Source organism: Panicum virgatum, chromosome 2K, assembly GCF_016808335.1.
Source record: "Panicum virgatum strain AP13 chromosome 2K, P.virgatum_v5, whole genome shotgun sequence".
Lineage (NCBI taxonomy): Eukaryota > Viridiplantae > Streptophyta > Magnoliopsida > Poales > Poaceae > Panicum > Panicum virgatum.
The window spans coordinates 63,662,593-63,689,133 of NC_053137.1; the positions used below are offsets into that span (position 1 = coordinate 63,662,593).

The 26,541-nt window shown below is 51.4% G+C and overlaps 4 protein-coding genes and 1 pseudogene across 9 annotated transcripts; 2 read left to right on the forward strand and 3 right to left on the reverse strand.

Annotated features, from left to right (window-relative positions):
- Positions 1–2,700: 2,700 nt before the first annotated feature.
- On the forward strand, positions 2,701–4,220 carry LOC120694419 (probable carboxylesterase 18). The gene has a single exon (XM_039977538.1). It carries the CDS (start codon positions 2,889–2,891, stop codon positions 3,933–3,935), a length of 1,047 nt encoding a protein of 348 aa, XP_039833472.1. The 5' UTR covers positions 2,701–2,888; the 3' UTR covers positions 3,936–4,220.
- Positions 4,221–4,617: 397 nt separating this feature from the next.
- LOC120694427 (protein PYRICULARIA ORYZAE RESISTANCE 21-like) lies at positions 4,618–9,249 on the reverse strand. 5 transcript variants are annotated; one of them, XM_039977542.1, is made up of 4 exons: positions 9,160–9,249; positions 9,015–9,121; positions 7,951–8,032; positions 6,283–7,407 (listed from the first exon to the last, which is right to left on the reverse strand). In XM_039977542.1, exons 2-4 carry the CDS (start codon positions 9,024–9,026, stop codon positions 6,578–6,580), a joined length of 924 nt encoding a protein of 307 aa, XP_039833476.1. In that variant the 5' UTR covers positions 9,027–9,121; positions 9,160–9,249; the 3' UTR covers positions 6,283–6,577. The 5 variants fall into 5 exon arrangements, 4 of the variants coding, with proteins under 4 accessions (XP_039833476.1, XP_039833488.1, XP_039833486.1 ...); XM_039977554.1 differs by having other exon boundaries at positions 9,015–9,111; positions 9,160–9,201; XM_039977552.1 differs by having other exon boundaries at positions 9,015–9,117; positions 9,160–9,199.
- A 5,595-nt stretch (positions 9,250–14,844) lies between these two features.
- On the reverse strand, positions 14,845–15,880 carry LOC120694447 (annotated as a pseudogene).
- Positions 15,881–16,915: 1,035 nt separating this feature from the next.
- Positions 16,916–21,388, forward strand: LOC120694445. 2 transcript variants are annotated; one of them, XM_039977556.1, is made up of 7 exons: positions 16,924–17,922; positions 18,605–18,690; positions 18,773–18,877; positions 18,968–19,735; positions 19,878–20,100; positions 20,493–20,761; positions 20,807–21,388. In XM_039977556.1, exons 1-7 carry the CDS (start codon positions 17,610–17,612, stop codon positions 21,134–21,136), a joined length of 2,094 nt encoding a protein of 697 aa, XP_039833490.1. In that variant the 5' UTR covers positions 16,924–17,609; the 3' UTR covers positions 21,137–21,388. The 2 variants fall into 2 exon arrangements, with proteins under 2 accessions (XP_039833489.1, XP_039833490.1); XM_039977555.1 differs by having other exon boundaries at positions 16,916–17,922; positions 20,493–21,388.
- A 621-nt stretch (positions 21,389–22,009) lies between these two features.
- Positions 22,010–25,440, reverse strand: LOC120694446 (pectinesterase QRT1-like). Its single transcript, XM_039977558.1, has 5 exons — positions 24,749–25,440; positions 24,067–24,256; positions 23,750–23,956; positions 22,656–22,891; positions 22,010–22,359 (listed from the first exon to the last, which is right to left on the reverse strand). The coding sequence occupies exons 1-5, from the start codon at positions 25,099–25,101 to the stop codon at positions 22,212–22,214; spliced, it is 1,134 nt and encodes a 377-aa protein (XP_039833492.1). The 5' UTR covers positions 25,102–25,440; the 3' UTR covers positions 22,010–22,211.
- Positions 25,441–26,541: the final 1,101 nt, after the last annotated feature.

Below are 26,541 nucleotides of genomic sequence, written 5' to 3' on the forward strand. Positions count from 1 at the left end.
ACTATTCAGGTGGCCCCACGTACTATTCAGACGGGACCCACATGAGGCCGCGGTTCTATCAAATGAGCCTCTCTATCTTAAAAAAATTATTATTATTTCATTATTTGACAATACAAAATATATTTAACTACTTCCTACATATAAAAATAATAACTAAATTTTGTATACTACATTCACATGTAATAGTTGTACTACTTTTTGTGTTTGGATTTCCCTCTGTAAACTCACAAAATATAATTAAACTGTTCATTCATTTCTGATCTTACTTTTTTTTCCTACTAAAGTAATTAAACTATACCGACTGACACAAAAAAAATAATGACTTCATAAGGAAAAATTATCTGTATCTCTATACTAGAATGCTTGAGATTGGTGCGCTCTCAGACTGTAAACTACTATTCCGCTTTACTGTAATTTTTAAATTTAATTCAATACATCGATACGATGTTGTTTCGAACACAGTAGCGGATAATATCTTTCCATTAATATTATCCACATACTATTCAGACGGGACCCACGTACTATTCAAGCAGAACCCACGTACTATTCAGACGGGACCCACGTGAGGCCCCGGTTCTATTAAGTGAGCCTCTTTATCTTAAAAAAATTATTGTTCTTCCATTATTTGACAATACAAAATATATTTAACTACTCCCTACATATAAAAATAATAACTAAATTTTGTATACTACATTCACATGTAGTAGTTGTACTATTTTTTGGGTTTGAGTTTCCCTCCATAAACTCACAAAATATAATTGAACTGTTCATTCATTCGTAATCTTACTTTTTTTTCCTACTAAAGTAAACTATACCTACAGACACAAAAAAAATAACGAATTCCTAAGAAAAAATTATCTGTACCTCTATACTAGAATGATTGAGATTGTCGCGCTCTCAGACTCTAAACTACTATGCCACTTTACTGTAATATTTAAATTTAACTCAATACATCGATAAAATGTTGCTTCGAACATAGTAGCGGATAATATCTTTCCATTAATATTTTAGATTAATATTTTTGATATAGGCGCGCGTAGCGCGCCAACCAGACTAGTTTATATAAATCTTGCCGCACTACATATCTTTCCCTGTCAAAACCCGCTTCGTAGTCGTACATGTGATAACTTTTCTACCTTGCCTGCCGCGTCACCTGATGATGTCACGTCCATGGCTCGCCGGCGGCCGGGCGATCTGCCGATCTGATTAAGCCAGGTGCCCAGGTCGCCGCCGTTCGTCGTGCTCGATCGATCGACGCCGGGATCATGCGGCGGCGGAGGAGCCCAGCGGGCACCCGACCGACCAAATAGCGACGCACGATGGTGATCGCTCTCCGTCATCATGAATTCACGATGCGCCCTCTGTCCTAACAATGACAGCGGATTTCATTGCATTGCATTGCAACATTGCATTGTGCGGACACACTGCAGCAGCTAGCAGCATGCGTGTCATCGATCTCTGATCTGCTTGCTTTTGCAGACACTGCTCGATCCCTGTTGCCTTGCCTGCATCGTGCCGATTCGCGTAGGGAAGGACACATCAGCTCGATCGGCTCAGGATTGCATGGTCGTATTTGGCCTACGCATTGGAGAGGGGGGCGGGACGACGCATGACATCTCTCATCGTAGATCCAGATCGTGCGTCCATGGGGTTTGGTCTCGTTGGAATAATATCTCTGCTAGTGCTCCAGGTGGCTCGCTGTCGGCGGCCCTGCCCGAAAGGATGGTTGACCCGTGAGCTGACAGATCGTTTTTGTGTTGCACCAGCGCCGCTGCGCGCCACCGGTGTCGGCGTTGGGAGGCCTGTTCGTCGATCAGTGGAGGTGGCACAATGCTCAAGAGATCATTCCGAGTCGGATGTCAATGGGTTCATCAAGTGGATGCAGCCATTGTGCCTTGCTTTTTCCTACGTTAAGTGCTGGAACATCAGGATCTTTTTCCTCTCCTCTTGCGATGTAAGTGAGGTTTCATTCCCTCTTATCTCTTTTATCTAGAATAGTTTTAGAATGTAAGTGCTAGAGCCTCAGCTGCTCATTCACATTCACGTTTTGACCATGTTTGGTTTGGGATGGAAAAAAATTCGTGAAAACTTTTTGCACTTTGACCACTAATTTAGAATATTAAATAAAGTCTAATTACAAAACCACCTGCGGGATCCCTGGTAAATTCGCGAGACCAATCTAATGAGGCCTTTGAACGCACGATTAGATGATTGTCATTGTAGCATCACTATAGCAAATCATAGATTAATTACCGTCATTAAATTCATCGCGAAAAATTACATTCATCCCTGAAAAGGTTTTATAAATAGACTACATTCAGTACTCCATGCATATAAAATTCTCTTTTCGCGAAATTTTTACCGTATAAACCAAACATTGCCTAGGGGTTTCTCTCCTTTTTATCTAGAATATATTAGAATAATGTATAACAAATGAGTCGTGTAAGATATTTTATGCCTGAATTTTTACTGTATTGCGCTGTTACGATGTCATCTGAATAAGCAAATGTAGTTAGTACTAGCAGTATCTTTTTGTCAATCAAAAAGAAAAGAAAAGAAAAGAAAAGCAGCTCTTAGACTTCTACTAGTTCTTGACTTCTAATCCATCCTAGTGCAATGGGCTAAAAAGGACCTGAAATAACGCCCAACCTTCTAAAGTGATTTTAGATTTGGCCCAGTAGAGACTATCGACCGTCGAGGCCCATACACTGCTGTGGACAGACATAGAAGCCCATTGATTGAAACAAGACGGGCGTTTTTGCGGTTAAGCGTCTCTTGTCGAACAATTAACTCGCGACAAGCTAAGTACCCGTCCGCCGCTCGATAGCGCGCTTATCACCAGCAACCGGCCTATCCCTCAATCAAGAAACCGAGGGAGAGGGAAATCGATGGCCGCGCCGGATCCGCCGCCGCGGCCCGGGAAGCCCCCGCTGCCATGGCGCGCGCGGCTGCTCGTGGGTGCCGCCTCCGCCCTGCACGCGGCCTCGCTCCGCGGCGACGGCACCGTGAACCGGTTCCTTCTCTCCATCTTCGACCGCCATGCGCCGCCCACCCCGGCCCCCGTCGCCGGCGTGGCATCCACGGACCACGCCGTCTCCGACCACCTGCGCGTTCGCCTCTTCACCCCCACGACTACCGCAGGAGATGACGACGGCAAGCAGCGCCCGGTCCCCGTGGTCGTGTACTTCCACGGCGGCGGCTTCGTGTTCCACTCCGCGGCGACGGCGCAGTACGACGAGCTGTGCCGCCGCCTCGCCTCGGGCATCCCAGCCGTCATCGCCTCCGTCGACTACCGCCTCGCGCCGGAGCACCGTTTCCTGGCGCCCTACGACGACGGCGAGGCGGCCCTCCGGTGGGTCCTCGCCGGCGCGGGCGGCGCGCTCCCGTCTCCCCCCGCGGCCGTCTTCGTGGCCGGGGACAGCGCCGGCGGCAACGTCGCCCACCACGTCGCCGCGCGCCTCCCGGCACGCGTCGCGGGCCTCGTGGCCCTGCAGCCGTTCTTCGGCGGCGAGGCGCCGACGGAGTCCGAGCTGCGGCTCCGCGACGCGCCGTTCGGGGCGCCCGGGCGGCTGGCGTGGCTGTGGCGCGCGTTCCTTCCCCCCGGCGCGACGCGGGACCACGAGGCCGCCAACGTGCCGGGCGCCATCCGGCGCGACGCCGACGCGGGGGACGGGCGGTGGCAAGCGTTCCCGCCGGCCGTGGTGTGCGTCGGCGGGTGGGACGCGCACCAGGACAGGCAGCGAGCGTACGCGGGCGCGCTGCGCGCCGCGGGCGCCGAGGAGGTCGCCGTGGCGGAGTACCCGGACGCCATCCACGCCTTCTACCTGCTCGGGGAGCTCGCGGACAGCAGGAAGCTGGTGGGCGACGTCGCGGAGTTCGTGAACCGGCGCGCGGAGCAGCTGGAGAAACGCGCGCTAGATCAAGCGAGAGACTAGCGCTGTCATCCTCGCGGCAGAGTACCGGGACGCGCATCCACGTGATCACTATTCACTAGGGGAAAAATCGGGAAATCACGTGAAGGAGCAATTATTGAAAATAGTGTACCCTGCGGTAGTCAAGTACTGTAGCGGCGTAGCATTCGAATTGCATTTATCGGGCCAACTTGGCCTGCAAACCCTGCAGTAGAGTTGCAGGGCGTTTTTCTTTTCGAAAATGTAAAAATAATGACAAAGAGAGGCGTTTGGATGCGGGCCCAAGCGAATGAAGGCCCACGACTCGCAGAAGCCGACGCGGGCTCCGAGCTCCGCGGCAGGTCCCGGCGTAGCACGCGCGGGTGGCCGGGGCCGTCCGTCGCTGCAGGTGGGTTCCACACCACTATTCATCTTCCTCCTCGCGATATCCACTCGGAATCCGGCACCACCGGAGATATAGAAGAAGGTTGGAGGTGGCAAGAAGGCCCGGCGGCAGTGGCGGGTTGAGAGGGCAGCGCGGCGAGGTAGCAGGAGCCGCCGGTGGTCGGAAAGATAACCGGTGGGCCAGGCACTGGGCGGGACAGCGTGAGAAACCGTCGGAGGCGGTTGGTTGGCGGCGGGGGCGAGCACGTCGTAGGCCTTCTATGATGTTTTGTATCCCGGTCGCACCTGCGACTCCTAACTCCCGCCACCGACCTCTCTATTTCTCCACGCGCGTCGAACGGCCCGGAGATCGTCACGGCATTGCTCTTCTCATCGAACGAGATCGTCTTGATGTTCATCTCGTCTGCGCAACACGATCAATCACAACCAGCCAAGCCTCGTCATGCAAGACGATCGTTCTCACAAAAGCAGTTGTAAGTTGCCACTGTCTCAAGCAGCAGCAGAGATGGCTCTGCGCCGCGCGGCGAATGATTTTCTTTTTTTAAATGAACCGTGCGGCGAATGTGCGAGTACGAGTGTACAGCCAGAAGGCCGGTACGAAGGGTAGTCGTCCCCAAGTAACCACGTCCTGATCTGAAATAGCAGCCGGGCCTGGCCGTCACTGTTGGGCGACCATTCATTCCTCTCCGTCCGCGCATGATGGTCCAGGCTCCAGAATCCGAATGCATTGCGATTGCAAGAGCAAAGCAGCCAAGCAGAGGGCATGACAAATTGGCAATCCTCTATCCTCCCGTCGTTGCAAATTGGCAATTGCCATTTCCAAGACCCATTTCCGGCCACCGTAGCCCAAGGCATCATCATCATCAAACACCAGAAAAGAAGGCAGCACCCGTTCAACAGCACCACCAAAAGCCTCTTTCTCCCCTGAGCTCAACATAGCAAGCTAGCTAGCCACTCCATCTAGCTCGATGATACTACTACAACTACTGTCCGTGGCCCATCGTAGTGAGTAATCAAACAAAGCCGCCCGGCCGCCGCCGCCCAGAATCTGCAGCAGCTTCGTCGCCTTTCCATGGACGCGCCGAGCTTTACGGCTCCGAAAGGGGGAAGGCGGAAGTTCCCGTGAAGCCTCGCTGCATTTCCAGGCCTGTCTCTGAAGCTTTCCATCCGGATGTGCCCGCCAGGCTGGGAGCTCCGCTAATCATCCGCTAATGCGCGGGCGGGTGGACGAGATCAGATGAATGATGAGCACGCGCGGGTTCCTCCTGTTGCCGGGCGGCACGAGAATTTGCATGAACCCGTACACTGATTGACTGATTGATGTGCTGGCTGATCGAGTAGTAGACAAACCTGACCCAGCAGCAGACAAGGAGATCTGACCAACCAATGCTCAGGGTGTGTGTAGTTGGTAAATTTTTTGAGTTTTGCTATTGTAGCACTTTCGTTTTATTTAGTAATTAGTGTCCAATTTTGAACTAATTATGCTCAAAAAATTCATCTCGTCATTTACAACTAAACTATGTAATTAGTTATTTTTTTAAACTATATTTAATACTCTATACATGTGTCTAAAAATTCGATGTGATGGAAAATCTTGAAAATTTTTGGAAACTAAACAAGACCTCCTCGTTGGTAGAACTCTTCAGGAAATCAGGAATCTCTCTGCGCGCCGGCGACCGAAAGGCGGGTGTCCTTGCCTCCGGTTCCAGCTCAATCCTCGCGTACCCATACTGTGCTGCCCGCATTGGCAATGCCCTGCTACAAGTAGCAAACATTTGTTTCATTCAGAAGATCGTTTGGTAACCGCACAAGAATCTTGGGGCGAGAATTGCATTGCCACATGAAGCAAAAGGGCTTGGCGGAGCACTAGGGACCAGCCTGGACATTTTAGGATTAGTGTAGATTTTGTGTTCAGAGGATCATAACCCACTTTTGGGACCATGGCACATTGGCACGTTCAAGTTTGACTCCACGAGCACTCAAGTTGTTTCATCGAAATATACTACTGCTATATTCTCATTATAGATTTCTTTATAGTTCATCACAGACGCGAAAAAAAGAGAGAGAAGCTAGACACCATAGCCGCAAGCATCACAGCTTACCTGTTCACATGCACAACTCAACTCCCTACATAAACAACCACCACAGGCATAAACAAGAACATCGCGAAAAGGAGATTTTTTTTTCCTTCGTCTTCTTCTCCCAGCATTGCAGCACTGGCCATGGGAGTGTGACCACACACTGATTGCTCTGTCTGTCCATCAGCCATGGGCGCATCGCCGTCACATGACGCTGCAGCCGGCGTTGGGGTCCTCGCAGCACGGCTGCTGCTGCCCGTAGTACGGCTGCCGGGCGCCGCCGCCGCCGCCGTAGTACCACCCCTGGTTGTCGTACACCGGCACGCCGTAGTACCCGCCGGGCGCGGCCGGCTTGCCGCACCGGCAGTACCCGTTGTACCCGCCGCAGCCGCAGCCGTAGGCGCCGTAGCCGCCGCCGCCGTAGTACGACGGCGCGTCGTAGCCTGGGTTGTAGCCGTAGCCGGCGACGGACCCGGCCGGCGCGGGCCAGATGGACGGCACGGTCACGCCCTGCGCGGCGCCAGGCACCATCGCCGGCGGCGGCTCGGCCCCGGCCTTGGCCGCCATCATCTTCTCCAGGAGCGGCCCGAGGTCGGCCTTGGGAGGCATTGCCATGGCCTTGCCGGGCTTCGCGTCCCCGGCGGGGGGCGCGTCGGCGAGGTCGAACTTGACCTTCTTGGCCTCCGCCTTCTCGTCCTTGCCGCCTTTCTCCGCCTTGTCTCCCTTCGCCTCCTTGTCGCCCTTGCCCTCCTTCTTCTCCTCCTTCTTCTCGGCCTTGGCGCCCTCCTTGCCTTCCTTGGCCTTCTCCGGCTTGCCGGCTTCCTTCTCGGCCGGTTTGCCGGCGGCCTTCGCCTTGTCGCCGCCGCCGTCCTTGGCCTTGGCATCCTTCTCCTTGCCTTTGATTTCCATATCCTTGATGACCCGGCCGGCCTTGCAGCAGAGCTTCTTGCAGACCTTCTCGGCGTCGAACGGCCCGGAGATCGTCACGGCATTGCTCTTCTCATCGAACGAGATCGTCTTGATGTTCATGTCGTCTGCGCAACACGGGATGTGTTTAGATATGTAAAATGGTGCATATCGGACACTATATCATAATATCATAATGTAGTATTTATTTTTTATTTGTGGTAATTGTTGTCCTATTATGACCTAACTAGGCTCAAAAGATTCGTCTCGTCGTGTACATCAAAATTATACAATTATTTTTTATTTATCTATATTTAATGCTCCATACATATATGAGGTAAAAGATTTGACATGTAGATAAATAGTAAAGTTTGGAATGAGAAATTTTGGAACTAAACAGGCACGATCAATCACAATCAGCCATGCCTCGACAGCCTCGTCATGCAAGATGATCGTTCTCACAAAAACAGTTGTAAGATGTAGCACGAGGTGACAGGTGAGCCCAACCACAGGCGCGGGTGGATGCTCGTGCAGCCATCAAGCCATGTGATCATATTGGGCCCACGCGTCAGCGAGCGTTACAGGGCAGCGTGACAGACCCTGGCCCTGGCAGGCTGCATAGGTGATCGCACTGGTGAACGGTGATGAGGGTGGGCTATACAATACTGTACCTTGGATCTTGCAGAGGACTCTTCTAATCTTCTTGTAGCATCTCTCGCATTCAAGGTCAACCTTGAGGACGACCGTGGAGATCTGCATTGAGATCAAAAGGATTAAATGATGGTAAATGCAGACTATTATTGAAAGTGGATCCAGCAGCAGTACAACTGGTATAGTACTAGTAGTACAATATACTCCAGGGCATTTTTCAAGTTTTTATTCCGAGGTTAAACAGTACCAAATGGAATGAAGCAATGAACTCACAACCCAGGAAAAGTGATGATATATATTAATATTTATATTTAGTACTAAATGTGGTCATCACTAGTTACTCAAACAAGAATAAAAAAATACAGTGGCATCCAATGAACTAATTTTGGACGAACATGACTGGCAAAGATTAATTCACATTTCAGACAATTAAGGAAGGTGGAGGCGCAAAAGACAATCACTCATTAGTCGTCATGAATACTAGCTTGAAAGCGTGCCATAGAAAATGTGAAAAGGACATCAGCGGAGGTTGCAAAATTTTGTAGCTTTGTCCAAAAGATTGTTTGAAAACAGACAAACGAAGAAAAACGGACGTCTGCCTTCATCTTCTCCGCGCGGAAGTGGTTGGGGGTAAAGGAAACGGGCTCTGGTCAGAAACCCAGAATCACCAGGAGGCATTTGCTCGCTCAGTACTTCAGTCGCCATACCTCCGGTTGAGTGCTTCACACTCCTTTAGGCAACAACAACAACCCATGTTTGGACCAAAAACGCCTTGCAATCAATCTATCAACCTCCACTGAACTTTTCGAGCGCGTCTCTATCGAGCATAACCCTGGTCTCCAAAATATGACAAGTTTTCTAATCGATATTAGGGAAAAGACCAATTTTCTTTTCTACTTCCGGGCCTGTCCTGAATTTCAGACAGTAAATCCAACGAACTCGCAAACAAATGAGAAAAGACTGAATAAGAAAACAGAGATCACCAACATTGGACAGGAGTTGCAGACACCAACGCAGAGCAACCCGGAAAAGAAACGAAGGACAGAGGAGGAGCATCAGGACTCATCGGCGTTCTTCTGCTTACCTTGTCCGCCATGGGAATGGCGCTCGAGGCTCCGTCACCGTGCTGGTGATGCCTCCGGGATGACGGCTGTCGGCTGCCGAGAGAGAGAGAGAGAGAGAGAGAGAGAGAGAGAGAGAGAGAGAGAGAGAGAGAGAGAGAGAGAGAGCAGGGAGTGTGCGAGGAAGGAGAAGGAAGGGTGTACACGGAAGAAGTGGGGAGAAGCGGTTGGTGGTGCCGGCGTTTATAAACCGGAGCTCGCTCACTCGCGCAAGCAGCGAGCCCTGGCAAAGTAATCTACTAGGACTAAGCGCTACCAACCCGGGGCCACCGACGCGTGGGCCCCCGGTCCGCGCGGCCATTTGACCCTCATTAGCTATGCAGCATGTGGCGAGGCGTTGCCGTGGCAGTGCCAGTCGGTGGACCTCCCCTCCCCTGCGCCGGGCACACACGAGCACGAACGCGAACGCGTTCTGACAGGAGGAAAACACATCGGAGTACCAGCTCCATTCGCTTGCTCGTAGAATGATCTAGAGACCAAACGGGAACACATTTCTGAAAATGCTCACCGAACGAAATGGCGAAGAGAAACGACAGCGAGTTACAGAGAGCTGACAGGGTAATAAGCAACTAGTACTACTGATAAATACACAGAGGAAAGGAAAAGGAAAGCTGAACAGAAATTTTCGTAGCATATGGTTCTGGGCAGGTGAGGCAATGGTTAGGCCTTGTTTGGTTTGTACAGCTAGTTTCTAGCACGAATGTCTTTTGTATGCATGAAGTGGACTCATTAGATTTTTTATGGTTCCTAGTGCAGGAGTTATGGAATTAGTTTTACAAACTATTTTTTATTTAATATCTCTAATTAATAATCAAAGTTGTTATAGTTTCTAGTATAGCACAAATCAAACAAACAGGGCGCTAGGACTAGGAGGAGTGATGTGGGCGTCAGTTTTCAGAGAGCGTACGCGCAGCCAGGGCGGCGCCGCGTAGCAAGAGAGCCCAGCCAAGGCCCAAAGCCACCGAGCGAAACGGACACCTCACTTGGCGGCGTCTTGATTCCGCGGTCGGACGGTAGCGAAGCGGCCGCCGGCTCAGCGAAACGCGGCCGCGGGGGCGCCAGGCCGCGCGGCCGGGCTGGATCATGGTCTTCATGGATGGACGCCGCCAGGCACAATTTCATTTCGGGAAGTAATTTAAAAAAAGGAAGATCTTATGATAGTAGTATTTTGGCCACTCGCAAAAAATAGTAGTATTTTGGCCAGCTCAACGTTACTTTTTTCGAGCTTTTATGCGTGACAACCTACCAGAAAATCATTCGGAGGGCGGCCGGCAGTACGTTGCAAAATCGTGCATTCTTCTTCTTCAGTGGCCTTCTTTTTGCACGGGCGTGTTTGTAGTTTCTGCGCCCTGTCCTGCTGCTCGTTTGTTTATGCGCATGTTGGTAGGGTAGCAGGGTGAATCGGTGAAGGCCTGAAGGGAAGCGTGGCCGGATTACGAGATTAGGCCAACAACTGCGCAAGAAATAAACTACTCAAAGTTTTTGCATCGTGCAATCATAGGCGCACACACTAGTATTGTCCGTAGCAATCTGGCACAGCTGAAAGGGAGGGAGGGAGGAAGAAGGGGGCATTTGCTCCCAAAGTGCGGCACAACTCATTCGCCATTCGCAAGTTGTGATCCGGCGCCCTTTCGGAACAGAGGCTTGCAGCTTCGTCTGCCCCCTCCCCTAGTCCCCTGGCCTGCTCGCCCACCGCCCGTGGAGAGAAACCACAGAAAACACGAGCGAATTGGACACCCGCGCCGCCGGGGTCGCCGCGAGCTGTTTGCCTGGCGTCGCGCATGTGTTCGGGCCGCCGGGCGGTGCCCGCTGCCTGCCAGCCAGCCACGCCGCCGCCGCCGCGGGCGAAGATGGCGGTGTCGTGCCCCGTATATTTCCTGCGGGCGGCCCACCTAACACGCTCGCTCTCCCCTCCCCCTTGCGGCGTTTCCACGGCTTGGGTTTTTCCGTTTTCCTTCCTTCCCTGCGAGTTGGTGTCGGTGTCGGTGCTCGCGTCAGGAGCCAGGACCGTGACAGTGTAAACGTTCCGGTGGCGCGTCCGTTTCCGCACACGTCCGTCCATCGAGCTGACACCCCTCTCCCTCCACGCAACCGTTTCTCCGGCATCTTGCGTTCACGTCTGCTGCGACCGTCTCGTGGTTTTTATCAATGCCTGTGATGTGAGCAGTTCATAGTAAAATGACTCATGCTGAACCAGGCAGGAATGGGCATTCAGCTTTCGAGTGGCGATTACCCGATGTGCACGTCTCACCGTTCCACCACGCCATCGTGTGTATTGGATCGGTTATACTAATACCACCAGCAGAGCATGATCGTGCTCGATGATTGGCTCCGCTACGGATTTGATAGCGCGGATAATTCGGATTGGTTGCACCCAACACGATCCTCAAATACACCCCCCCAAACAAAGAGAAGGCAAGATCAATGAGCTAGCTGTGGAGAGTGACGACCACTGTTCTCTCGTGAAAGGAACGGACAAAGTTTAATGATTAATGACGCCAAAAAGGGTCGCAAAAGCTAAGAGAAAAGGAATCAGGAGGATGGAACCTCGCTTTCAGAGGGCCAGGGACGCCATTACGGCGTCACCCGCAGACATTTTACCTGATCCACTACACGGATCGCTGCCGTACCCCCGATCCCCCGAACTGGAGAATGGAGATCATGCAGACTGCTGGGCAGGTGGCCGTGCTGTACCAGATGCCCGCGCTGCGTACTGCTTGTACTCAGTAGCTAGCATTTGGTTTGGTGACTTGTGTCAATGCAGCACATGCATGCACCGTAAGTTTCATCAAACCGAGAAGGAAGCAAGGTCCCGGAATACGGTGCGGGAAGTTTTAGCAGCAAGGGTGAAGAGGAGAAGGGGCAGCCTACGAAGCTGCCGAGGATCTTCGGATAAAACTAACGAGCTAGACGCCAGGGGGACACTGAATTCGAGCTTGCACTGATCCCCTGCACTGCTTTGGAGCTGGCTGATCTGCTGTTATTCTCGCAAAGCTTGGGTATTCAGAGACCATGCACTACTGGTGGCACGTACTCCGTAGCAGAAGAATCTCTCGAAGCGCAGGAACAGCGTATTGCTACTACCTACGGGAGCAGAGCATCATCGACCGAGAGGACACAGAGGAAGCAGGATCCCGGGAAAGAAGCTCCGGAAGCTTTAGGTGCACGGGACAGCCTGCAAAGCCGAGGTTCCTCCGGATAAACAAACGATCTGCAACGCGCACCTCGAGAAAACACACACTCGGATTGACCTTTCTGCGCTGATTCCCTACTGATGGATCCATCTAGCCAGCTTGAACAATCACAGGTCACACGGTGGTGGACTGGTGGCCCATACTCCATGGTCGATGGCGCCACGAAGCATCATGGCGAAGACGACGCACGGGGGGCGAGCGAGCTGCGAGCCTGAACATGAGAGTGAGAGTGATGGCTCGGGCACGGGCGTGGAGCGACGTCGATGGAGCCGTCCGTGGGGGGACGGGACGGGGACGGATCGAGCGGCACGGCCCGGTCGGGGACATCAGCTGCCAATGCCATCGGAACTGGAGTGGGTTTCATCATGCTCGTGTCTGGACTCGAGCAGCGAAGGGAAGAAGACGCGACAGTGAACCTGACAGGCTGACGGAAAAAAGAAAAGATGCAGAGTTGTTTCAACCACTCGTACCACCACTGCTCGTGAAGGAAGACCGGTCCTTTTCAGCGTTTCGAGCTGGTATCCTTTTTGTACAAAAGGATGGCGTACTGAATGCAAAAGATCTTAAGATCTGCTTTGTGGAAATCGTCAGGCACGTACGTTTTTGTTCATCAGTTTTTTTAGGGGGTTTTGTTCATCAGTTGAAAGTTGAAACAGACGAGCAGAAACCGAAGCCCAATTTAGAGCCGGTCCCCGATCCCACCCACCCCAAGGCCCATCTGCGTAGCAAAAGCAAGCCCGCTGACGGCTGAGGCCTTTTCTGACATCATAGGCCTGGAACTTTTTTCTTTTTTATATTTTTAAAAAATAAAAATTTCAAAAATATATGTTCGTTTTGAAATATTTCAAAAATACCCCCGGTCGCCCCCTCATAGGGCGACAGGCCCTAAGTGTAATTTTTTTATCTTTAAATTCGCAACGAGATCCCTGGTAAAAAAAAGAAAAGAAAAAAAAGGCCTGTCGCCCACCCAAGAGGCGACAGGGGCCTGTCGCCCGTTGGCCAGGCGATAGGTCCCCTTTCCCCTGTGCGTGCTCCGGCTAGCTCCCATCCCATGCACGGTGAAAAACAGGAGCCCTGCACCTCGCCGGATGCCTGCCTGCCTGCATGCCGTCTCCTCCCTCCTCTCGAGTCTTGACCCACTGGCGGACAGAATGACCGAGGCCGGAGTCCGGACACGCAACCTGCCTGCTGCTCGCACTTCTCAGGCCTTCATGGCGACCTGATCGGCCGGTCTGCTGCACACAAGAATTCACACTATGGCCATGTTTGGTTGGGTTGTGAAAAAGTTTTGATGAGAGAGAAACGATGCTTTGACCACTAATTTAGGGTATTAAATAAAGTCTAATTACAAAATTACCTCCACAACCATGGTACTGTAGCACTTGCTCTAGCTAATGAGGCCTTTGACCGCACGATTAGAGGATGATTGAGCGCGGTTACTGTAGCATCACTGTAGCTATCAAGACGGAACTTGAGTCATTAGATTCGTCTCGAAAAGTTACACTCGTCCCTGAAAAGGTTTTGCAAATAGACTTCATTTAGTACTCCATGCGGACATTCGTCTTTTTTGAAATTGTGATGTGATGTGTATCCAAACATGGCCTATATTCGTTCCTTTTTAAAAAAACAAGAAGAAGAATTCACACCATATTTCTGCTGTGTGCCATACTGCCCCTGCACTATATATTCCAGAAAGTCAGAAAATAATAAGCAGTGACCAGCCTAAATATCCATGATGATATTGGTGGCGGATAGTCGGATAGATCATACATATCGAAATGCGTATGCGGGCTGCCACATGCGGCGGCTACAGTGCGGCGCATAGTTGTGTGTACTTCCGATCGTTTCACCACAGAACACATACAAGCGCATGCATGTGTTCCAAGTACTATGATCTGAAATGGCACCAGGAGTTAGTAAAAGGAGGCGCGGTACAGGGAAGGGGACCCTGTCGCCCCTGGTGTGGGCGACAGGCCCCTGTCGCCCGTTGGGTGGGCGACAGCTTTTTTTTTTTTTTTGCCAGGGACCTGGTTGTGAATTTGAAGAAAAAAATTACACTTAAGGCCTGTCGCCCTATGGGGGTATTTCAAAACGGACATATATTTTTGAAATTTTTATGTTTTAAAAATATAAAAAAGAAAAAAGTTCATAGGCCTGACAGGCCTTCAAAGGCGGGGTGCCCACCCAAGCCCAACGTGGCGTCATGGGCTCTTGATCTCTGGGCGTTCAACGCGGACGCCCCCGAACGGGAAGTTGCCCACCACTCGAGCACTCCACACTCGTGCACGAGCAGGTGCGGTGACCAGTGCCCGCCCGCTGTGAGCAGTAGTTGCGCTCGCCCCCCACGGCCCCACGCTTGCCATCGCGGACCGCGTCGTCACGGCGGCGCCGGAGCTAGCGACCACTGCTGGCGCGCTCCGCGGCTGCCTCCCGCGGGGACGGGGGATCATCGTTGGCATGCGTCGCCGGCGGCCGTGCGGGCCGGGGCGGGGCCCAGCGCACATCGAAATGTTCAAGTATCGATCCGTCCCTGTCTACAGACGCACGCATTGTCCTGGGGGTAAACGAGTAGAGCGAAGAGCAAATCGGAGCCAACAAGTAGCCCACATCGAAATGTTGGAGATGCTTTTCCCCGTCGCCCAGTCGCTCAACGTGACAAGTACACCAAGCAGCAGGCTGATAGACTGATAAAATACAACCGTGACGAGGCAAACAAGCTTCAATCACATGGCATGGCATCCCTGTTCTAGCTAGCTAAAAAGGGGAGAGGAGCAGCCGAAGAGGCGTTCCCGGGTACACTAGCACAGTCGCACGGCAGTTGAGTGCTAGCTCGATCGCGAGCTTGTTCTATCGGCACCGGCGCCAATGATTCGCTGACACGTCACGCGTGCACCCAATCCGATTCTTATCCACCCGCCGGCACACGGAGGGCTCGCGCAGCGCCGCCGCCCGCGCCGCTACTCGTACCTGTAGATGAAGTCGGAGTTGCCGACCATGGCGTTGAGCACCTGCGAGACGAGGAAGCCGCTGCCGGCGAGGACGGCCACGATGAGCAGCGCCGTGACGGGGTTCTTGAGCAGCTCCACGATGGGCTGCAGCACCGTGTACGCCACCCCCGTGCTCACCGTCACCACGTACAGCGCGTACCGCCGCATGTTGTCCCAGAACTCCTCCACCAGCGGGCCCTCGGGGCCCAGCGCCAGCGCCGGCCCGGCGCCGGCGGAGAGCAGAACCGCCGCGGCCGCGCCCGCCGCGATGCCGCCGATGAGAGCCCACGTCGGCAGCGCGCACGACCTGCCGCCGCCCGCCGCGGCCTCCTGCCGCAGCTTGCTGCTCTCCGTCGTAGTTGTAGCTGACACGGCTGCCTCGGCGCTCTCTTGAGATGCTATGGCCAGGCGAACGGCTGGCTGGCTGCTGCGGAGAGGGTTCAGGGGAGGAGAGGCGAGCGCGGACGGCGGCGGCCGTGAAGCCATGGCCGCGCCTGGGAGAGGGGCGAGGTAGGTGGAGGGCGCGGTGGACAAGAGAGAGCTGGTTCATCTTGCGCAACCGCCGTCGCTTCTCGGTTGGCCGGTGGTAGGGTGGTGTCTGGGATGTGTGAAGCCGGAGTCTGTGGTGTTCGATTGCTTCTTCGTGATAGGCCTAGCTATTTTTATCTAATCTATTTGTTTATTTTTTTAAAAAAAATAATGGCAGAAGCCCTATCTTTCTGTTAAGAAGGTACTATCTTTCGTGATAGGCATAGCGGTTTTGTTGTTGCTGTTTGGGTTTTTTGCATTTTTTTTTCTATTATAAGATTTCCTTTTGAAATATTGAACACTTTGCCCATGGGTCGAAGATGTTAAATATACTTTAACTTATTGGATAGAGCTGTTTTGTGCTCCGTTTATAATGTTGGATAAGAAACACCCTTAGCCCGTGTCGAATTTTTCAAACATGGTTGTATGAATATTTCTTGTGGCTAATCATTTCTCATTAGAAAGAAAAAAGTGATTACTTTTTAAATTCAATGGATAAATAATACAATGGTTTTCTTTAGAGAAAAGACCGAAGTCTTAGCCTTTGTTTGGAGGCATGCAAGATCAGGGTTCGAGCTCCCAGCTCTCGAGCTCAACCGTCGAGCTGCAAGCTCGTCTGTAATAATACGATGGTTTTAAGATGATTAACAGAGTTAAATCTTTCAATTTTTTTTAATCTTTTGATGGTATAGACACATCATTGATCTTTATGATGGGCTCCTTGCTAATTTTTTTTATAAAAATTTGTATTTCTATCTGAATAGGGCTTAAGCTTAATACGCTAAATTGATATCAGCATGATTTGGTACTCGAGAAAAGTCTATATAGATCATTATTATTATAAATACGGTACAAATGAAGTAAGTTGTTGCCAATTTTTCATGTCAGGGTGTACTTATATATCGGTAGTGATATGTTTTTAGTCTATTTTTATGAATCAAATCTAAAATCTGAAAGAAAAACAACCATATACCAGCGGCTGTGAAATGCATAATTTACCGTGGACAAAATCATGGCCCGTGATATCAGCTCACCCCGGTTTCTGACTTATTCCATCAATCGGCGTCACGAACCCAAACCCAAACAAAGTTTTTACGCTGCCCCCCGGAAGAAAAAACCACCAACCGCCCAGGCCCAGGTACTGGCTCCTGCGCCGCGCCGCGCCGCGCCGCGCTCCCCCCGGAAGAGAGGGAGCCAAGCCCAGTAGATTCCCCTTCCCTTCTCTCCTCGCACCCTCCTTGGCTTCCCACCTGTCCGTCTTCCTCCTTCCTGCCTCCTCCTCCCTCGCGCCGCGCCTCTCCTCCCCGCCTCCGCGGAGAGGGAGCCCGTCCTGCGCGCGAGCGCCCCCGCCAGGAGAGGGGTCCTCCGCCTCAGGCCTCTCCGCCGCAGCCTAGTTGCACTTCTGAGAAATTTTCTGGGGTTTCTGTGACGAGGATCGGCCGCCGGCGCAGGACCGGCCTTTGCCGCCGCCTTCCGTTTTATGGAGGGGTTCCTACTCAACCTTAACCCGTTCCGGTTCAAGCCGCTCTGGCCGGCGAGGACCGCCCCCAAATCCCTCTGAAGCCCTAGGAAATCGTCCTCTCGTCCGGGGTTCCCAGAAATCCCACGGCCGCCGTCGCCCAACACCCTTGTTTCCTGGTTAATCTCAAGTTTCCTGTAAAATTTCTGTGTCCTCCGAGGTTTCCTAGAGGCACTTCTCCGAAAACTGAGAACGCGGCGCCTTCTTCCCTGCCCACCTCTCGAAGGGACATGAGCTTGCTGTGGGCGGCGGCGCCTCTAGACAGATAGTGCCGTGCCCCGGGCTCGGCGTGGGCGTCCTTCCTTGGCGGCGCTGGCGTTGCGGACGAGGATGGCGAGGGAGGACGGCCCGGAGTTCGTGCGGTGGAGGGAGGAGTTCGTGTCGCAGGAGCGGGGCAGCCGCGTCGTGCACTACTACCTCGACGACGCGGCCGGCGGGTCCCACCTCGCCGTCGTCGGCACCGAGAGGAGCCTGCGCCACATGCTCTACGTGGTATCCGAGGACTTCCGCGCCGCGTGGGGGTGCGGCGGCGGCGGCGCTGATGACGGCGGTGGGCCGGCGGTGTTTGCGCGCAAGTGGAGGTCGCGCCGCGAGGTGGTGGATTGGCTCGCGTCCTTCCTCCCTGCCAAGGCACTTGACTCGAGTAAGTAACTATCGACCCCATCTGTTTCGTTTTACCACTGAGTTTATGGATTCATCTGACCTTGATAATCACACAAGTCATCACTTTTTTGTTCAATGAGAGTGAGATTATGTCTATGGTTTTCAAAACCTGAATTGTGCTCTGAAATCCATGAGTGCCAAATTTGCGCTCTGAAAACCATCACTGCAGCCTAGTAGTAAGAGTTTGGAATCTATAAATTATGTTAAGGCAGTTGACCTCCCTTCACCCTTTTTGTAGAAGCATTTGATTTGTACACGCACAACACAGCAAATTCATGCCTTTAAGGGATTTTCAAACACAATGAAACTTTCTCCTTTATTCGCTTCATGAACACATCTTTCCCTCATATTGTGGAAGAGGTTTGATCTGCTAGGAAGCTTGTAGAGAGGCTGTTAAGATTCTCACCCCAAATGACATGGAGCTTCCCCAGGGATGCCCTCGGATGGCCATCGTCCTATTTGGCTATTTGAGAGTCAATAGCTTCTATTTGATACCTGTAGCTATACCTACACTCGTGCGCACAGACACAAAAATAACACTCACCCATGGTTCAAGTACCTGTCAGGTCACTAAATAGTGTGGATAACACGTATATTATATTGTCTTATTGTCATCAATGTGTTTATTCGTAATTTAATAGTTTTTTTTTTGTCCATTTCAGAATTCTCAAAATGCAGATCTTATGCTGATACTGACATTGGGTTAAATGGATACGGTGAAACTGATAGCTTTTTGCACCAAAATCTAGTAAGTCATCACTTGTAAATTTGTGTAATTTTGTTCCATATATTATGTACTTACTGATTTTTTTTTCTGTTGTCTTTGTTAGGGGAAAGACTGCAGCTCAGACATTACATGGTCAGGTTCATTCTGGACGTGTAGCAAGCAGCTTCGGCACTATCAAGCTTTTTGTCGCAATGGCACCACAATATCGGTAAGTTCTGTCATGATATTGTTTATATACCATATACCATGATCATTTTTAGATCATTTCCAGAATGTTTTATGGCATCTTGTTTTTCAGATCCACACTTTTGTGCTGGTCTTGTCAGAGGAAGAAAGTCGCTATCTTGCATACTTGGAAGACATGTATGAAGATAAGAAGGGACAGAAGAAGGTCAAAGTGCGGTGGTTTCATCAAAACCAGGAATTTGCCTGTGCTATACCTCCTCCTCCCCCTCATCCTTGTGAAGTTTTCATCACTCCTTTTACACAAGTAATCAGTGTGGAATGTGTTGATGATATTGCAACGGTTTTAACTCCTGATCATTATGAAAAATGCTCCAATGCATTGCCAGCTTCTTCTTTGGTTGGGATCCGTTTCTGCTTTCGCCAGTATAGCAAAAATAAATTCAAGCATTTTGACTTGAGTACACTGCGTGGATATTTTAGTCAAGCTGCTGTTCTGTCCTTGAAAATTGCACCCGAGGCAGAAAAGGATGATGAAATGACACCTGGGAGGACCAAGTTTCCAAAGCAGTATGAGAGGCTTTACTCAAAATGTTTGGGCACTAAAATCTGTCGAGGTCCACAAGCAGACTCCATACCACCTTATCAGATATTAAATAATAAACAATCTCCTGGGAAGCGTCTCTCGATCAAGTTTATAGCTCCCCAGAATCAACTAAAGCTCACATACAATGCTGGTGACAGAGTGGAGATCTTGTCTCAAGACAGCGGCATTATTGGCTGCTGGTTCAGGTGCACTGTTCTAAAGTCATGTACTAATCATAACAAACTGAAGGTTCAATATGATGATCTCCAAAATGCTGATGACAGTGGGAGATTGGAGGTATGACTGATGACTTGAGCTTCCCTTCTTTTCTCCTCTTATGCAATGATCTATTTTATTGTGCCTGTATAAAGTGTATTCTCTGATCCAAAGATTAGGTATCATCTTATCTGTATCAATGAGTTTATATGCCTCTCTGTAGGAGACAGTGCCTGCCTCTACATTGGCTCTTCCTGATAAACTGGGACTGAGAAGCCCAGACCGACTAAGAATTAGGCCACGCCCTCAACAAAGTAGTTCTGTTAACCGTGCTGCTTTGGTACCTGGAACTGCTATTGATGTCTGGCAATTTAGTGGCTGGTGGGAAGGAATTGTTGTCAGTTTGGATAACGCTGCTGCAGATAGCCTCCGAGTATATTTTCCAGGTGCTTTTTCCTTGTCCAGCCATTAGGTTATGATTTTATCTACCCTATAAGAAACAAAAGTTGCCTTCACAAAATAACTTATAGCACCAAGTTAGAGAGTATCCAGATGGTTAATGTACCAGGCACCATCTTCCTGTTGGTTTAAACTTTAAACCCCAAACTGTAGGACATTTCCATTTTTTATCTTTTCAAATATGCTTGTACCATTTTCCATTTTTTATCTTTTCAAGTATGCTGTACAATTTTACTTCTATTAAACCTACCGTGAAACAATGTGTGATCTGTGTGTAATCATATTGCAACAGACAAAGATTGGGTGCTTCTAATAAATGTATCATTGCTTATAATATATGCATGAAGATGATGACATTTCTGCTATTATTTCATTCCAGGAGAGAACTTTTTTGGGGTGTGCCAGCTAGAGAATGTAAGAATATCAAAAGATTGGATCAAGAACCAATGGGTTGATATTGAAGTAAAGATAAATGTGTTATCACAAATACCTTCAGATGGTGTTGGAACAAGGCAACCTGATAATTTGTCATCTGTTGCTGTGCTAGACTCTAGCAGTTCTGCAGTGCCAGAGCAAGAGCTGGCAGCTATCCAAGCAAACTCCAATGGAGATGAACCAGTTCCTGAGCAAGGACTTGCAGTTATCAAGGCAAGCTCCAATGAAGATAAATCAGTGCCCGAGCAAGTTATCAAGGCAAGCTCCAATGAAGATAAATCAGTGCCCGAGCAAGTTATCAAGGCAAGCTCCAATGAAGATAAATCAGTGCCCGAGCAAGGGCTTGCAGGTTTCCAAGCAAGCCCCAATGAAGATAAACCAGTGGCTGAGCAAGGGCTTGCAGCTATCCAAGCAACTTCCAATGGAGATAAACAAACAGAAGCTAGCAAGCAAACTGAGTTTAGTTTGACTGATAAAACCTCCATTCTCGCGGAGGATGAGAAACAAACAATTCTAGGGAAGCGTCCGAGAGATGAAGATGCTGAACAAGACTGCAATGGGGAAGTAGGTGTAGATGTTAAGACATGAGCTTTGGGACGTCCAAACTCATTAGATTCGTGTACATAGCTATAGATATGGTATTGAAACCCCCAGGGGAGGGGGGAAGGGGTTTCACTAGGTTGCTGATATCAGAGAATTGTGGCCTCTGTCATACACGAACCTCTCCTAGTTTTTCTATTATTTTGCTGGTAGTTGTGGTGTTTATGTTACGAGAGACACGGATGGCAAGCTGAATGGCACCCTTCCCATTGTGGCTCTGTTCGCTGCATCTTCGTTGCATCCGGCCAACAGTGTTTCTCTCTCACATAAAATCAGCACCAGTCACCAGCACCAGCCGGCCAGCAGTACTTTTCTCTCATAAAAAATCAGCACCAGCCAGCCGAACACAGTAGCAGTCTATGAATTTTGCCTGTGACAATGTTTTCCAGCCTCGCCTATAGTTAAATTCATCACGATTAGTTAACTTCATTCTTCTTTTAGAATAAAATCCTTGCCCTTGTTTGATTGTATCGCAATCTGTATATCTACTCTTGCTCAGTTGGTATCTGCATTTAGGCGCTGTGATGATTCTCAGAGAATCGACCATGATGGTCCATTCTGATCGCTATGATGAGCATCCTGCCATCCCATGAACAGCAGCTGTGCATGCTGATCTGAAGTGGTTGCTGAATGAGAGCATTTTTCACTCTGCTAGTCATGTGCCATCTATTTGTGGCATCCTGGATCTGAAGTTCTGAACTTGCCTGTACTAGAAGTCATGAAGCCATGCCATGATCTCATCATTTTGATTTTCTGTTATGTTAGGTTTGAGGTCCCTAACAGAGGCAATGTCACATGCGAACTCACCTTGCCATGATGAACGGGGCCAACAAATCTCATCTCAGTATCTCACCACATATATGGACGTGTCAGGTTTGTTTCATGGTAGTGTATGGTACACCGTACATGCCTACTGACTAAGCTGATGCTAGGTACATTATCTGCACTGAACAAGACCGAAGAGAGGGAGAGGAGTGCGACGAAGAACTTTCAGGATCTACAGCTTGGGCCATTGCTCGCCGTCGACGAAGCTCCGACCGAGGAACCGCCGAGCTGGATAGCTCTACAGCCTGAGCCACTGCTCGCCGTTGATGAAGCTCCGGCCGAGGAACGGCCGCGCCTCCTCGTAGGTGAGCGCCCGGGACCAAGGCACCCGCTGCCTCGTGCTCGCCCCTGGACCCTTGCAGCTGTACTCCCCGAACAGCACCGTCCTGTCCAAAAAAAAACGACCCAGAAATGTCACTCTCTGACGAATGCTGCGCCGTATCGTTCGCTTTTGTCAGGCTTGGAAGAGCCGGCAGCTAACAGCCGAGTCACATGAGGTAACTAACTGCATTTCCTTGTAAAGACTGTTTGGTGAATCCGTCCTGCCACCAGGCAACTACCTACCCACTTCCTATGAATCTGATCGTCATCAGGTTAATAGTAAACAAGTTCAGTGAACTGTAATTGTGATCAGAGCAGTGAAAAAATCAATGCTATGATTAGAAGTAGAAGCACTACTCACTTTGTCCTTGATCGGTCGCCCCAGTCGCTCCAGCCCTGGGGCAAGACGATGCCGCTGAGGTCGCAGTAGGAGTAGACGACCCTGGCGTACCTGCCCCACGCCCGGCCCAGGTACAGCGTGCCGAAGCCGGTGAGCCGGCACCCCACGAACGAGAACCCGGAGTCCTCCGCCGGCGAGCTCCGCTGCGACGCCGCGATGGCGCCGTAGCCCGTTGCCACCGCGTGCAGCGTGCACCCCTGCGATTTCGCTGCAACGTTCAGCGCCAAGGAGGAGGAAGAGAGCAGCGGGACATCGCTGTCATTGCCACTTGGGCTGGACAGTTTGTGGCAAGGGTGCGAAAAGAATGTGACCACCGAGTCTGTTAAGGTTTTGAGCATGGATTTGTGTAAGAGCGCTTGAGCGTCGTGCAGGGCTAAGTGTTCCACGTAGCTAGTGCAAACCACAACTTTCGTGAAAACCCGTGCAAACCACGATAAAAAAGTCTTCTAAATTCACCAAAAAATCACATATGTAGATGATATGATGATACACAACCTTATAAAATATCTTGTCCAAACTCGACTTCATCTGTGAGATATAAAAATAACAAATTTCTAACAAATCATCTGGACAGCTTTCTGGTTTGAAATTTGTTATTTTTATATCTCACAAACGAAGTTGAGTTTGGACAAGATATTTTACAAGATTGTGTATCATCATATCATCTATATGTGTAATTTTTTGGTGAATTTAGATGACTTTTTTGCCGTGGTTTGCACGGATTTTCATGAAGTTGTGGTTTCCACCAGATTCCCAAGTAACCTAAGTGCCAACCTGTGTGCCCAAGCTGAGCATTCCAAGCTAGACACATAGAAAGCGAGAGACCAAAAGCCGGAGCAGTAGTTCTTGCTGCAAGAACATGAGATGGCAGGGTTGGTGAGTGCCTGAATGGTGATTTTCTGATGACAACGTGACACCACTGATCAAAAGCGAAGGAAGGCGTGGTGATGGGCAAGCTAATGATGTCAGCAATAAAACGAGTAGTGTGGTCAAAACATGGCGGTTTGTCTCTCAAGAAAATTGAAAATTTGAGCAAATTTTCTCTTGCTACCGACCTGGTACAGGGACCTTGCGTTCCCAAATATGAAATCGATGGAGCCCTGGATGTCGCAGTTGTAGAGGTAGTGCCGGCCGATGTTGTCGAACAACGTGTCCTGCGTCCCCAGGATCCTGCACCTGTACAGCATGGTCTTGTCGCCGGACAGCCGCAGCGCCACCGCCTGCTGCCCGACCGCCCCCGGCGGCGCCGCCGGCGCGGAGTTCTGCCGGTCGCCGGGTACACACAGCACATTCATGTAACCGGAGGATCAGATCGTGCATGCACAACCACAGCCGCTTCGGTGCAAGACTGAGCAAAGGCTGGAGCACGTACCTCGAAGGTGATGTGGCTGGCGCAGAAGTAGTCGGCCTCAATGGCGACGGAGGCGGAGTAGAAGGTGCCGACCTGGTGGCCGGACGGGTCGATGTCCGCCGCCCTGGCGTTCCAGGTGATCACCGTGCGCCCGGTGCCCATGCCGATGAGCGACACGAAGGGCTTCGTGATCGGCACCGTCACCTTCTCCCTGCACCCACCCGCCATTGCACGCCTTATTCATATTTCATACAAACTAGTATAGTGAAAGATCTTTTGCTATGCAAAATAGAATGGGCTTTTTTTACCATATTGAAGGAAGCAATGCACAAATTTAGCAGCTACTAGTACTTGCCATGCCTACAAATTGCAGTTGACACCCTATACGACGGTGCAGGGAGTTGCTTTCAAGTCTTAAACACTGAGAAAAATGGAAAACTGCTACTAGTAGAAAACTGAATGAGCTGGCTGTCCACAACAAGCAAAGGAAAAAAGAAAATTCAAAGAAAAAAGATTGAGAAGAGTTGCCGCTAAGCAGAGAAGCCAGGCCAAGAGGCAAGAGAGGGAGACGATCGAACACACGTCTTGATCACTTAATACCCCATTAACGCTGAGACAGTTACTACAAGAGAAGAGACGAGGTAGTGGGGGCGGAGGCATAGCAAGCAGCGCGGCGGCGGCGGCGGCCGATCACCCAACGCACCTGTACACGCCGGGCCTGACGAGGATCTTGACGCGGCGCCGGTTGCCGGCGGGCACCATGTCGACGGCACCCTGCACGGTCCGGGAGTGCCCCGTCCCGTCCTGCGACACCACTATCGTCTCCAGGTCGTGGCGCGCTCTGGCCTTCACGCCGCCGCTTCCGCCCGCGGCGCCGTCCGACACGCCGCGCGGCCCGGCCACGGCGGCGGCTGCCCCCGGGATGCTGAGGTCATCCCACGTTATGAACCCGTCCGCGCCGCCGCCCGCCGCCGTGGGGACTGACGCGGCGACCAACAGGAGGACGACGACGGCCGCGCGGACGACGCAGCGTCGCTCGCGCCCGGCGGCGGCCATGCGCGGCGCCGTGCCCTCCCCAGCCGCGGACCTCGCCCGGCTCGGGTCAGGCTGCCACACGTCGAGCACTACTAGCGGAGAGCTAGTCGAACTGATCAGCTGCGCACGTGCCGCCTAGCGGAGCTCGTGACAGCTTCGGCAAGCTAGCTCGGCCGACGGCGAGGTGGCGATCACTGCTCAGGGAATGGGTGTAGAGTGGTGGCGGCCGGCGGGGGCTGTGATTGTGTCGCGCCGCACGCCGCGTTGCATGACATGGGGGAGGGGCTGACGACGACGAGCCGATGATGATGATGATACGAGGAGGGGATGGGGAAGAGGACGGAATCGGAATGCAGTGGAATGGAACGCGAGACGTTGGAGGTGTGAGGAAGTGGTGACGCCATTAAATACGAGGGCCGCGCCGAGCCCGGCCGGCCGCGCTAGGCGCCCAGCTCCCCCCCCCCCCCCCCCCCCGATCCTGCCTCCGGGCACGTCTGCTCGGCCGGTGTGCTCCCGCTGAGAGAGAAAGATTCAGGGCGAGAGGCCGGCGTGCCATGGAGTTGTGTGCACGCCTGAGTCTGCTACGTGTGTTTTGGTTACAGATCGGAGAGCCGGCCATTTCGTTCACGAGGTCGCCACTAACTGGCGCTGCTTGGCGTTGGCGTGCGCGTAGATCGATCGAGCCTTCTTTGGCCGTGTCAGTTTGCAAGCAGAGCGGATCGCAGGCAGTGCCTGGCACGCGACCACGCGTTGAGGTTGAGGCCCCGGCCCCGGTTTGTGGGCATGGAATTCAGAAGGCCCATTAAAATTCTCGATGCTGGTGTGTGTGTGTGTGTGTGTGTGTGTGTGTGTGTGTGTGTGTGTGTGTGTGAATAGTTTTTTGGAGTGGTAAGATAGGATGGAACGGAAAGGTTGGTCATGACTTGTGCGCGCGAGGGAGGCGAACATTTGTTTAAAATCTGTGGGATTTTCAAACTCGTCATGGATTTTTCAGAGACGGGGTGCCGGATGGGAGCAGATGGCGAGTAGTTGGTTCGGAACGGTTTGGTGGAATCCAGCACGTTCGCCTCTTTTCCATTCCATCCTGCTTGTCTGAAGCTCCTGTTCGTGTCATGGGTGATGCCGTAATGGTTAACCTCCTTCTTCCTTTGACCCCGATTCAGAAATGTCCCGGAGCAGGACGCGGCTTCAGGCGGGCAAAGTTAGCAGCAGGCAGGCTGCTAGTCAGCGTCAGTGTCCCTCTGGAAATGGATTCGGCGGAGGAGCATTACGTGCTGGACCTAACAGCGTTTGGACCCCTATCAGATGATGGTCGATCCGGTAGTGCTTCTTTGACGATTAGGAGGAGGTGTTCCGTGTTGGGTGAGATTTGCGATGCAGGGCTTTCGTTGTTTTCTAGGGGGCCGTGGTCAGCGTCGGCGTCAGATTTCTGCTGATAGTGGCGTCAGTTCAATCTAGAAC